The sequence below is a fragment of the Xiphophorus hellerii genome, chromosome 13 (genome assembly GCF_003331165.1).
Source record: "Xiphophorus hellerii strain 12219 chromosome 13, Xiphophorus_hellerii-4.1, whole genome shotgun sequence".
In the NCBI taxonomy this organism is placed as follows: Eukaryota; Metazoa; Chordata; class Actinopteri; order Cyprinodontiformes; family Poeciliidae; genus Xiphophorus; species Xiphophorus hellerii.
In genome coordinates, this window is record NC_045684.1 from 15,447,431 (window position 1) to 15,460,589 (window position 13,159).

General features: G+C 38.8%; 1 protein-coding gene across 4 annotated transcripts in view; it reads right to left on the reverse strand.

Moving 5' to 3' along the window:
* atxn1a (ataxin 1a) overlaps positions 1-13,159 on the reverse strand; it is a 104,214-nt gene that overhangs the window by 13,440 nt on the left and 77,615 nt on the right. For 3 of the 4 annotated variants that reach the window (XM_032581660.1, XM_032581663.1, XM_032581662.1), the window contains one exon: positions 620-2,886. In XM_032581660.1, the coding sequence (XP_032437551.1) occupies positions 620-2,416 (1,797 nt within the window). In that variant the 5' untranslated portion in view covers positions 2,417-2,886. Of the gene's footprint in view, positions 1-619; positions 2,887-9,859; positions 10,516-13,159 lie in introns of all 4 variants that reach the window. The other variant, XM_032581661.1, reaches the window with a different exon arrangement.

The window sequence follows — 13,159 nt, forward strand, 5'->3', positions numbered from 1 at the left end:
CATAGGTGTGCCCTGTCAGCTTAATAAGTGGGATTTCTTGCCTTATAAATAGTCATGAAAATAAAGAAAACCCATTGAATTAGAAAGGTGTGTCCAAACTTTTGGTCTGTACTATATATATATATATATATATATATATATATATATATATATATATATATTTAAGCCAATATAAAAAATTATTTACATTAAACCCTGTATTAATTTTTTTTATTATTGGTCAGATGTAATATTCAAATCTTAAATGTGTTTTCATTTGCTGTAAGACAATTATCAAAAACTGAAATTAAGTCTGGGTGTAATTAATCTATATAATGTTTTTCACTTAGTGAATTGAGTTACTGAAATAAATAAATACTTTTTAATAATACTCTAATTTATAGAACATGACTGTATTTCAGTTTGCATCTGTACATTTTACTCAGTGTTTGGAGAATATACACAATTCAAATATGTCCATTATATCTTAATTTCTAAGGTATCTTGAATGTATTCAGAGTGTAGTTGTTTCTGTCTACACAAATTATGGCTTAAACTTTTCATGGCTACTACTTAATAAATGGCAATGATTAATGTACAGAAATACATTTCTAGGTATAGTTCTGTTTATTTTTCTTACCTGTGTGCGATGCTCACCAACAGAGAACTGAACAACAGCAAAGTTAGGTGAGGTGTGGCTCCCTTCTATACGCTCCACTGTGGATGAATCGATCTTCAACTCACTGCTAATCTCTGCACTCTGGATGAAGTCCTCTGTCTTTAGGTCCTCCACACGTTTCAGCTCGCCGTCTGCCAGCTGGATGATGGAACCCTTGATAAAATATGGCGGGAGTGAGGGGGACACCACTGTACTTGAATGAGCTGGAGGAGTGGAAGCTGCAACTAGCCCTGGTGGAGCAGGAACAATGGGGAGATGAAGCTGGGCTTGAACCACTGCACCTGGAGCAGCCACGTGGAACGTGCCACTTTGGGTTTCCACAGTTTCTCCTTTTGGGGCAGTGGCAGCGATATATGTGTGAGGGAGTGTAGCAGGAAAAGGTGCAGCTTGAGTTGATGAAGTAATGTGGGAGGTTACAGGCTCTAGTGTGGGGACCCCACCTCCGCTAACAGGGATGATGACTGGTTGGGTGCCTGGAATGAGCAAGTGTTGCTGTAGGCCAGTGTGGTAGCTGCTCCCACTGGGCCCTGTAATGTAACCAATAAGAGGTTGCTGTGGGTAGATGCTTGTCGAAGGGAGTCCCATTGACAGTGGCTCTGAAGCATTGTGGGTGGTCTGGATAACAGTCTGGGGCGGCAGTGTGCTGACAGCCGCTTTCAGACTATCTGCGCTTAGTGGAGGTGGAAATGTGAAAGAGCAGGTGGTGTTGGATGATGAGGGTGGGCGACTGACAGGCTTACCCATGCTGCCTTTCTCCAGGTGTGTGGGCGTAGAAGCTGTCAGTTTCTCAGGGCTGGCTCTGGGTGGTACCAACTGGTGGTCCCCATGGCTATTAGGTATTAACATGACAGAGGTTCTTAACCCTAGGTGATCATGAGTAGAGTAGTCTGACGGCAAAACCAGATGACGAGCCTCAAAGGAAGACAAGGAGGACCTGTCCTCCCTTGATTTACCTCCTGACTTTAAGAGGCAAGGCTCTGGTGGGGGTCCAAATCTCCTACCCCTTTCTAGCTCCCCATTATGGAGCTCTCTGGGTCTGGTTCCTTCCTCCTTTCTGCTATAGCCATCTGTATATTTCCCCAATGATTGGTGGTGATGCATGGACTGGGACAGTAGGTGAGTGCCTCCTTGGTGATGAGGTGATGACACAGTCCTTGGTGACGTTGACATTTGAATATGATGGGGAAAAGGGTCCGTAGAAGGAGGAGGCATGGAGGTACGTCCCGAGGACGCTCGATGCTGCTCCTGTTTGGTGACCAGCGTCTGAGAAGGTGACGACTCTGTGTACGATGGTCTCTGTGTGGCTGAAGAGGAGGAGAGAGGGGAAGGGGGGAGAGGGTGTGGGAGTATCTGAGGAGAAATGTAGCTTGTATATGGAGTAGTGTACGATGAAGCGATGAACTGCATATTGGGAGGCAGTTGTGTATAATGGACTGTTCCTCCAATTGTAGATTGAGATAGGGGGGATGTGTACACTGTGGGGAGAGATGATACTAGCCTCAAAGAGGAAGAGGAGGTGGAAGAGTCTGATAAGGTGGAGGGGGATTTATACTGGGGCCCATCAGTTTTGTTGGAGCTATGATGTGCAGTAATATTGCTTTCATTTCCACCAGCTGCACTAACATAGCAGGCTGTGTTCTCTGGCCTGTCATGAACAGGTGGTATAGCCGGAGAGCGACTTTCAGGTGGTAATGTACTTGATGTGCCCCTCTTTTTGGGGGGCAGACATTCATTGCTGCGTTCCTGGTTGGACTTCATGCTGATTTCACTTCACGTCTTTGTACTCTCAACTGTACTTGCTGTATTCTTTCTTTAAAATTGATCCAATACAATTTCCTTTCTTGTTTTGAACTTTCACTCTGACTGTCCTTGTCACTTTCCTTCAATCCTTTCTTTTTGCTTTTAATGCTTAATTCCTTTTTCAGACCAATTGCAAATAAACCTTTAAAAACCTGCCTCCATTTTACTCCAAACAGCTGGCAAACATTGTGTGTCACTGAAATTAGGATTGGAAATGGAGATATGGAAGGTTGGTTAATGGGAGGAGTGGGGTGGCCGGATCTGTCCAGGAATCTTTAGTGGCCGAGGGCTGAGCCCAGTCTGGTATGGGAGAGCGTCACAACGTTACGCCTGCTGCTGCTGCAGAGGATGATGGGGGGCCGAGTACGTTGTACTTCATGTGGAATCATTTCCCTCCAAAAGAAAGTCTTCCCACACAGAGCGAAAGCCTGTAGAAGAGAAAAACTTAATTGTTGAAACAATAACTGGAAGAGGCAAGAAACATAAACACAGGTTGTAGAAATATCCATGTGCCATCCATATTGCAAAAAGCTAAAAGAAGAGGCCCTACATAAAACACATTTTTTTGGTGGGTGACTATGAAGGAGAGACTCAGTACATTGCAAGGCAATGTGGGCATTGGCCAACTACAAAACTAATCTTGTCTATGTTCCTTGCCTTTACAGATATTTATATACACTGCATAATTGAGAATAACTAAAATGTTTTCTGTGTTATTCACGTTCACCACATAATGATAGAAAACAGTATTTCTATTTGTGAAATGTCAGAATATTCTCAGAATGACTTTTGCTTAAAGATTTTATAACCTTTTTGAAATTCAGAAGTTTACAAACGCTAAGATCAGTATACCTTTAAATAATTGGATAAAGCCCAAGTGACAAGTGTCATGACACTTTGACCTTCTGACGGGTTTTCACAACATTTGAGTTTATTTGAGCCATGCCTTTGCATGAATTCTAAGGTGAAAACTCGAGAAGAAAACAGTCAACATATCAATAAGAGAGTTGTGAGCCACTTCAATTCTCTTTCCAAACCAATTTTCATAGACTAAAGGTGCCAAATAATTATATGCAAGTATAAACAGTGTGCGAATGCTCAGACATCATATTTCTTTAGGAAGGGCAAGGAGACGGGTTCTGTGTTTGAGAGATTAATGTGATTTAGTGAGAAACACTTCTATCAACCCCAGAACAAAAGCAAGAGACCTTGTGAAGATCCTGGCTGAAGAGAACAGAAGGTCACCATTCTGACACTAGGATCAAAATGGGATAAAAGCCCAAAGAGGAAAAGGTCATTTCTCTAAAATCAACATAAAAAGCTAGTTTGCAAATGCTTGCAAGGACAAACACTTCATTGCTGGAGACAAATTCTGTGGTCTAATGAAACTAAGATTGAGGTTTTTGGTCATAATAACTATTGTTACATTTGGCAGGGAAAGAAGGAAACTTGCAGGCCTAAGAACACCATTACAATTATGAAGTACAGGTGTGGCAGCATGATGTTGTACGTGTGTTTTGCTGCAGGAGGGACTGGTGCATTGTAATGAATCTCTTTCACTATTTAGCTTTTACGAAACAGACTTAACTTTGATAGCACTATTTGATCTAAAACAGGAAAACTTTAGTTGAAACTTTAGTTCAGTAAAAAAATATATATTTATGCTAATATCAGGTATCAAATTTGTATGTGATAAAAGTATATTTCTTGCCATCCAAAAAATCCTGTTAGCAAAAGCCTTTGGTAGGTAAAATGTAGAAAATGAAAACAATAATCCTGGACTCTTTAACAGGCAAATAATACTCTGCTGTGTGCAGGTATGTGTACACCATGTAATAGTAAATATATTTGTGTGATGTGTGCCATCTGTTAACTATGACTCCCTACTGCTGAAGAACAGCTTGGTGTGAACTTATAAATAATGTATCAGTACTTCAATAATGCACTCTTATAAATACACTCTCGCTCATACATAACCAGGCGCATCACGGCGGTGCATGCAAGTGGTGACACCTGGTCATATTAATTATGTTCACTCTCTTTTCTTCAAACATAGACCCACTAAACTTACAAGCATTTTAGTGCCATAAGAATAATAGGTACAGTGCATATTTTCTTGCAAAATAGCAGATGGTAAATTGTCTATTGTAGCACACGCCATGAATCTACAGTATATCAAACACACAGCTTAGGAACGCAAGAATTTTTCTGTTTTATCAGTTCAACTGGTTTCTGATGTGACTGCACCTTGCACCACTAAAAAAGTGAATAAACAGTCTTAAGTAATATTGTGGTGTAAAACAAAGCATATATAGTGGGGTACATACAAATTGTTGCTCAACTAGTGAAATTATACCTTGTGAAAGCAAAGACTGAACACCATTTTAAATAAGTGATGAATTAAAAATAATAACGATCTAACACTCATTTATTGACAACTATTAACAGTATGATAATTAGAGTGAAATGCAGTACAGATTATAATCTTTCTAAGATAAAATGGTTTTTTTGGTCTGCCTTATCAAGAAGACATGATGAGCCTGTACATCTATTCAAAGTATCTTAACATAGAAATGAAATACTTGATGTCTGACTTCCATACCTAGAGGGTAAAGGAAATATCCGTCTCCTTCCATGGACATTTATTTTATTATTTAATTCTATTTCTAATCCTATATAGAATTACATAAAAGAAGGCTAAAGGAGTCATAATGCTTATTATGGGGAAAAGTTTAGAAATTATTTTGTCTGGATAATGTTTTGTTTGTCTTCACACATCACATTCACTATTTTTCTGCTATCCAGGCAGTTGCGGACTCTTTGTCTGGCAGGTTTTCATCACACTTTGCATTTGTTCTTGGAGGTAATGGTATTTCTCCTTCGCCAAGAAAACATAATTGGTATAAATCCTTAAGATTAAAAGCCTAAAAACTGTTGCTACATCTTCATTTTTTAACCTTTGTAAGCCATATTAAATTTTTTTGTTAGATTATAACCACGTGCATTGAGTTAGTATATCTACCTTAAGTGTGCATGCATAGGATTACTCTACAGCACAACGAACGTCTGGTCTCGAAAGCAGATTTTCTGAATTTTAAGAGCTGTCACAGTTAAACTTTACAACACAGAGTTGAACAATGGAGTAAACACACATGCACATTCATTCGTACAAGTGTAAGAGTAGCCAACACGCATATACACACAGAAAGATAAGCTTTGCTTTAGATAGATATAAACTCACACTATCAGAATTTCTGTTCAGTCAGGTAGCCATGACTCAAAGGTGTGTTGAATGGTGCTCGTTGATAGCAGATGTTTAAATGCTGAGGTGTACTTTTCTTTGACTTGCCTTTGTCAGTCCACCTCCACCCCACTCTCCTGCCTCAGCCTGCCCACGTCTTCAGCAATATAATTTCGCTCTCAATTATAATTTTTTCATCTAATAGTTTGATGTTCTCATTTCTCTCTTCTTATTATATTTGCTTCTTTCCTCTCAGTATCTGTTTGGTATTACTACTCAGTTTCACTCTGGGTTGTTCTGCTTTCACGAGTAAAAGACAAAACAAAAAACTGTGCCCAACAAGCTGATGCTTTCTAATTAAAAGTCAAATAAGTAAAACTTTGCATGCATCTAATGAGAGAATTTTCTGATATCATAGAAGCAGTAAGTACAGATTTATTCACACTGCAGTTTGTGAGAAGTGTAGCAGTTTTTTCTTTGCTAAGCAAAAAAGACTGGTCAATACATACATACAAATCTCTTGGTAAAATAAAATAAATAACATATAACATGGATGATTTAAACAACTGCACAACAGAACAATATAAAATCCTAAAAAATGTTGAAATCATAAGCATTTCAACATTTGCTTATGATTTGAAAGAAAATATTTTCTCTAGTCTTATCAAACAAAAGCCAGTGAAACATCATTCCCCTTTACCTATTCTTCAGTAAAATTGTGTTTTAAGGTGGGAAAAAGGTCCAGACCAACTTGACACTGTATGAAAAAGTAACCCTTCAAGTTAAATCATGAATTGCCTATGATAATAACCACAAAAGCTAAAGCTATTTTACTAGCAACAACCAGGACTGATAACTGACAGAGCTACTGCCTCTTAAATAGTTTCTGTCTAACAAAATCTAGGCTAAAAAATTCTAAAAAGAAACACATGATGCACACCATGCATCAAGAATGTAAATGAAATAAATCTGTCTCGAAAAAGTTATTAATTAATTTATTTGCTTCAAGACTCCTGTCAACGTTGGTCCAACCATTATCCACCAATGAAAAATTGTGGAACAGTGATCAGCCTACCAAAATTTTGTCAAAAGAATGTAAACAACTAATGCACAAGGTCACAAAAAATCCAGAACATCAGCTAAAGCTGTCATTCTTTCCTCCAACAATAACAAAGAGGTTGAGCAAAGATGGCCGCCATGTTAGACCTCAAATGAAAAAAAAAAATCAACACTATTGACCAAAAAGAAACTAACATTGCATTTCAGGGAAAAAATATATTGGAAGTCAAGTATGGTAGAAGTTTTATAGTCTGGGGCTTCTAGACCTGAACAACTAGCGGCTGATGGATCATGAATTTTGCCCTCCACTAAAAACTCCTGAAAAATAATTTCCAGTAATCATTTGCAACCTTAAGCTCAAACCTCAAGCTGAAGTTCCACAGCTGGGCAATTATCTAAAGCACAGAAGCAAATACTTATCTGATATATTTGTCTGATATTAAAAGTTGTTTGATGATCTGATAGATTTGTGATATATTTGGAAGTTGCAGGGAAGCAAAAATGAAAGAAATCTGTAAGGGGGAACTAATATTTTAAATCACCGTAGCTGTACAGCATTGGAAATTTACAACAGGACTCTTCATATAATCCTCAGTATACAGCTTTACATTCTGCAAATGTCTACATGTAGTTGAAAATGACAAAACACTTGCACGGTTAAAAATAAGCATCTGAAACATATTAGGGACGCTAGTGACTGGAAGTGTTGGTATACATAGAGAAAAGCAAAAGGAAATATCATAATACCACCTACGATTGTTGAGCAAAGGCAGCAGTGAGTAAAATAAGGAACCATCTCATGATGGTAAAAAAAAGAGAGCAGAGCAGAGAAAAGCTGAAGGTGCATGGAAAGCAAAGAAAGCTTCGGTTCAGCTGACCTACATTGCAAAAGGAGAGAGTACTTCTGCAGTGAAACTGACACTTAAACACAGATTCGCTGAAAAGCTAAGTCACCTGCAAGTCGCTGATCTTGCAGCGTGTGTGAGGCTGTGCATTAATGTGCAGATATCATATGACGCGTAACCTAAGCTGAATGCCCTCCATGTGCTTTAGACTCTCGTACTCACACTCACAAACACAGGGATCAACTTTACAAAATCTCGTGAGAGTGTACGCTCTGGGAAGCTTGTGGCAAATTAAAAGCCTGCATGCAATTGTGTTTATTGTGGTAAGTGACATAAACACATATTAGTCTGGGTAAAAAATTATAAGGGGATTTCCAGTGTCTTGCCAAAGTATTCATACCCCTTAGACTCTCTTTTGTTTTGTCACATTACCACAAATTTCTGTGATTTTCAAACCGATTGCCTTCAGAAATCAATACGGTAATTAAATATAGTACGATGTAAAGTGTAAAGTAATCTCAGTATAAATTCAGCTGTTCTGTGAAGATATCAGTGGTCTAGTTACTTAACCAACACCATCATGAAGACCAAGGAACATATCAGATATGTCAGGGACAAGCCACAGCAGAGTTATGTTACAAAACAATATACCAAAAACATTGATCAGCACTGATCAATCCATCATCCACTATTATAAAGAGTGTAGATCAGCAGTAAACCAACTCATACATGGCTATTCTTCTAAACTGAAACAGAGGAAGGGAGAGCATTTTTCATAAAATCAGCAAAGAGGTCCATTATAACTTTGGAAGAGCTGTACAAATCTTCTTAGACTGGACCTTGTGGTTCGCCACACATAATGTGGAAACAAGACAAACAGCTGGAAAAAGGAGATTGGCTAAAAGAAACAAAGGTTGAACTTTGCCCAGAACACATCCCCACAGTGAAACATGGTAATGGGCGAATCAAGCTGGTCACAGCTGATAAAACACATTGAGCTACCTGGAAGCGCACCTATCAGAGACTGTAAGGGACTTAAGACTGGGATGGAGGTTCACCTTGACCCCTAACATTGAACCCACAAAGGAATTGTCAAAAAAAATCCATGTGCTAGAATGGTCCAGTTAAAGCCCAGACCAAAATTCCAATTGGAAATGTGTGGTCAGACTTAATTGATACTCATCGTTACTTTTTCCAATCTGACAGAGCTATTTTATAAAGAACAAGAAGAAATTTCTCAAGATGTGCAAAACTGGAAGAAACAGAGTAAAACTTGTAATTTGCTACAATTACCTTTGTATAGCACAATATCTTGTCATTGATAGGATAACTTGTTTTTACAATTGTTTTTATCCAACATCCAGTCATGCAACACTTATCCATAAATGAAAACAGAAGGCACCATAGATTATAGCCTACATATATGTGAATCTGATGCTGCATGTGCATGACTGCCCAGTCATAATCATAATCACTATCAAACGGATAAGTTCAACGTGATGTGTTATCTCACAGCTAAATATAGTTCAGCCACAGAGTACAGTGTTGCTGCAAGCTAACACTTCGCTCTCTCTCTCTCAACTTCTGCTTTTTCATCTATATCTCCTTTTTGTCTGCAGATTTTCATTAGAGGAGGTGTGGAGTTGCATCACTGTGAGCCTGCAAATTACAAATAGACCATGAACTTTGACATGGCTGGCACTTTACTCACTGTCATTCTGCTGCTGATGATACACTCCTACACACAAAGAGCACATACATAAAAATATCGAGAGTAATGGAAGTTCAACTATAGACTTGACAGATGAAGCTGGCAAAGGAGATAAAGGAGCGGCTGAAGGAAAGAGCAGTCAGAGAGAGAAAGCGAGTTCTAAAATGAGAGATGAGGATAAATGCATGACTGTGAGGAAAAAGGGAGAGTAAGTTTCAGAAAACAAACTCTTGGGCAGTGTTGCATGACTTGCACATTCTCACCCCTCGACAGCCCCGAGGTTGGCTGGGTGAACAGAGAGGGTGAAGGGGTAGTAGAGCAGTAGCAGGGAGGAAAAAATGCTTTTGGACAGCAGACAAAGAAGCAAAGACAAACAAGCCCTATCAGAAGAAAAACTAGGGCAGATGCAGTATGCATTTACACATGACACACAGTGATAAAAGAGCTCAAGCATTCAGGTCTCACGCACCCACATTATGACTCTCTGCTGTTCCAAGCATGCTCTTCATTCACAGCAAGCGCAAAACTGAGAGAAGTCTACTTACCAGGGGAGCAGGAGTAGCCCACTTCTGCAGCATGCTTTCTCTCCCCCTCTCATTCTTTTGCTCCCTTGACTCCAGTCCTCTCCTGCTTTGCCGTGTCCTTTGCAAAGCAAAGCAACCAAAATCTTTCCCTGCCTCCCTCCACCCCTCCCTCTTCAAGCGGAAAATCCTAAGTAGACCCAGGGCACTTGTGCCACAAACTGCACTTGGTTTTTCTCACCCCTCAAAAAGCACCACAGACACTCATGCTCAGCCGGCAGCCCTCTCCTAAATCTCAACAGCGAGGCAGGAAGCTCCCCTCACATCCACTGACATGCAGGTGATCACACACACACATGCACACATACCAATTGGTAGCACACAGTTGCGCACACCCACAGGGAGGGAGTCCCGCATGCAGAGCTCCAACGTGTATTATGCAAGAGGTTGAATGCGAGCCAGTGCTCTCACACTGTCTGCCCTGCACAAACACATACACACACACACACACACTCTCATATGGGCCCCTCCTACCATTTGCTCGTCCAACTTCATCAGGTATTCATTCAAAAAACACACACGAGCCAACTGGCTGCACGCCCAGAGACCGCTTACAAGCAGAGAAAGAGAACACGAGAGGGAGTGGGAGGGTGTTACAGTGAGAAGGGCAGAGCGAGGGACTGTGGGGGAGATAAAGGGGCGAGGGAGAGAGGAGAGGAGATTACAGAGACAGAAACACAGAGAGAGGACATGAAAGTCTGCATGGAGTGTAAAAAAAAACAATATGTCATTATCTAAGGCTACAACTTTGAACTGTTTTTATTTAGTAGTATTATTATTACTCTCTTGACAAATTTGGAGAAATTTTGACTCTCTGCAAAACAATACAACACATCCTCACAATATCCGTGCCTAATTAAAAAAACAAAAAGCACCAGAATATGACATTTACAAACTCAAATACATGCACTTATGACCTATTACTAATGGGAGAAAATAATATGAAACTCAGGAATGAGCAAAATTGCTTTTCTCCTGTTGCTGATTAAATCAGTTCTACAGCCACTTTCAATGTGACTGTAATACCAGCTTTTGGCCACTAGATGGTATGCCTTGTTGCTAGTATGCAGCAATCTATTTCTGCTTTTTAGCTGACCTAGTTAAAAGACAATTGAGGAGTAAATATAGATGAAATGTGTTCCTCAGAGCTAAGAGATGTTGGATCCATACAGAAGGAATGAGCATGCACTCACACATATATAAACAACCAAATTAATCAAGAGGAAATAATTCCCTTAAGGACTAGTGGGTCCAAACAAGAACTAAAATGACATCCTGTTTGTATTGGTTGGTTTTCCTGTTGGAATGATATCAGTCTATGTTCAATTCTAAGTTTTCATGGTGGGTTTAACTGAATAAAGACTGGAATTTTGTTTTAAGATTATTTAAAAATATATTCTTAAAAGCTATTACAGTTTTTCAATGATGAACTACTAAAGAAAAAATATGAGCAATGTAATATTTACTTATTTAACACTGTAACTAAAGAAACAGTGCTGTTTAAAAAGTAGCTTCATCATCAAGATAAATTCCTACAAACAGAATTGTGACATTTGCACATTAAATTTCCTTACAAGGCCCTCCTTTTCAAACTGTATTCCAGTTTTTGCATTCATTTTTATGTGATTTTAAGCATAAATACATTTTATTATTAATATTTTCTAACACTGTCAGACTTTAAATATTGAGCCTGCTTAAAGCAAAGCCTGGATGGATGGATGGACAGACAGAACAAAAGCAGACAATACTTAAAATCAAATTTTTTGATCCATAGATGCAGCCAGGAAAAAATACCTAAGTGTTAAAGAAACTGTTATTTAATGTGCATAATTTGCTTTATTAAATCCTACTTTTGTTATAGTATCCTAATATTTTGGCATGCAAAAATGTGCGTGCAACAGCACACCAAAAAACTTAAGTTGTCAAAATTAAAGTTATAGATTAATTATAATTTTAAAAACAAGGAAAAGAGTAAAACCTCAACCACCAGACACTGACTTGCTTCATTTTGTCAATGAATAAAGTACAGCAAAACACGTCTGCTGTCTTTGCAGGCATTTATTTATATATTTATCTGAAATCATTTGAAAGTTTTGGTTTTTAGTCTCCCAGTACATGGAAACACTTTGAAGGGTTCGATAATGTTAGTTTTATGTTTACAATTGAGCTGTCAAGCAGCAAATTCCCAGCTTTTAAACAACAGTGACATTAAATCAGTCATTAATAATTATCTTTACAAATGTGAGCTGAACTCATGTGGAGATAATTGAAATTTAATTACAGCTGTCATTCTAAGGTAAAGCTGTATTTGTTTCTTGTTTGTTTTTTTCACCCCACAATATCTTACTATGAACTGGAATATGAACAAAAGACCAACATAATAACGTTTTAGTACAGCTTTAATTTAGTCAAACATGAAAACCACCATGGTAAAAAATTATTCTCAAAGTAAAAAGCCCTTTTTGGACACAGTTTACATAAAGTTATATTCATATTGCACTAAATTCAGAATATTCTTAGACACTGTTTGGTATTTTGGCTCCTATATTTTTGTGCACAAATACCTAATGTGCAAAATGAATCTATGAGGAAATAACTAGAACAAATGTTAAGTTTGCTTGAAAAATCAACACGGCACACAGATTTTCTGTCTCAGTCTTGTTCTTTACTGCAGAGCAGAATACAGTCTCAGTCACAGCCAGTCACTAAGGAAACTGATGAAAAGCTTCTATATATACACACACCCGTATACATATCAGACTCCTCTGCTGTCTCTGCTCTCTCTTTCTCACACACACATATACACACCCCTACACACAATCTTGACTCTCTCTGTCTCCCACGCAAACTTCACACACGCTGTGATTATGACAACAGCAACCCTCGCCTTCCTACACACTCTTAACCAATCTATCCCCCCCTCCTCTCCATTGCTGTCGGTGAAAGTCTCAGCTCTCTTGTTTTCCACGTCTTTCCATCTGTCTGTGTGTTCATGTGTGACTGTGTGTGTGTAATCAGAAGCTTGTAAAACAGCAGGTGTAGAGCCATCTATTGGTCACATACCAAACACACGTACACAGAAGCTTCTTGTAAAACAGTTATCCGCTCTCTCTCTCTCAGTTTTCTTTTGCAGTTTATACAGATACATTAACATGAAATAAAAACTGTGTCTTCTGAACCATATTAACATGCACAACAAGCACTCTGCCTCAGTCACCCCTTGATCTCCATCTCCCTCAGAAACCCTCTGTTAACTTGTGTTCC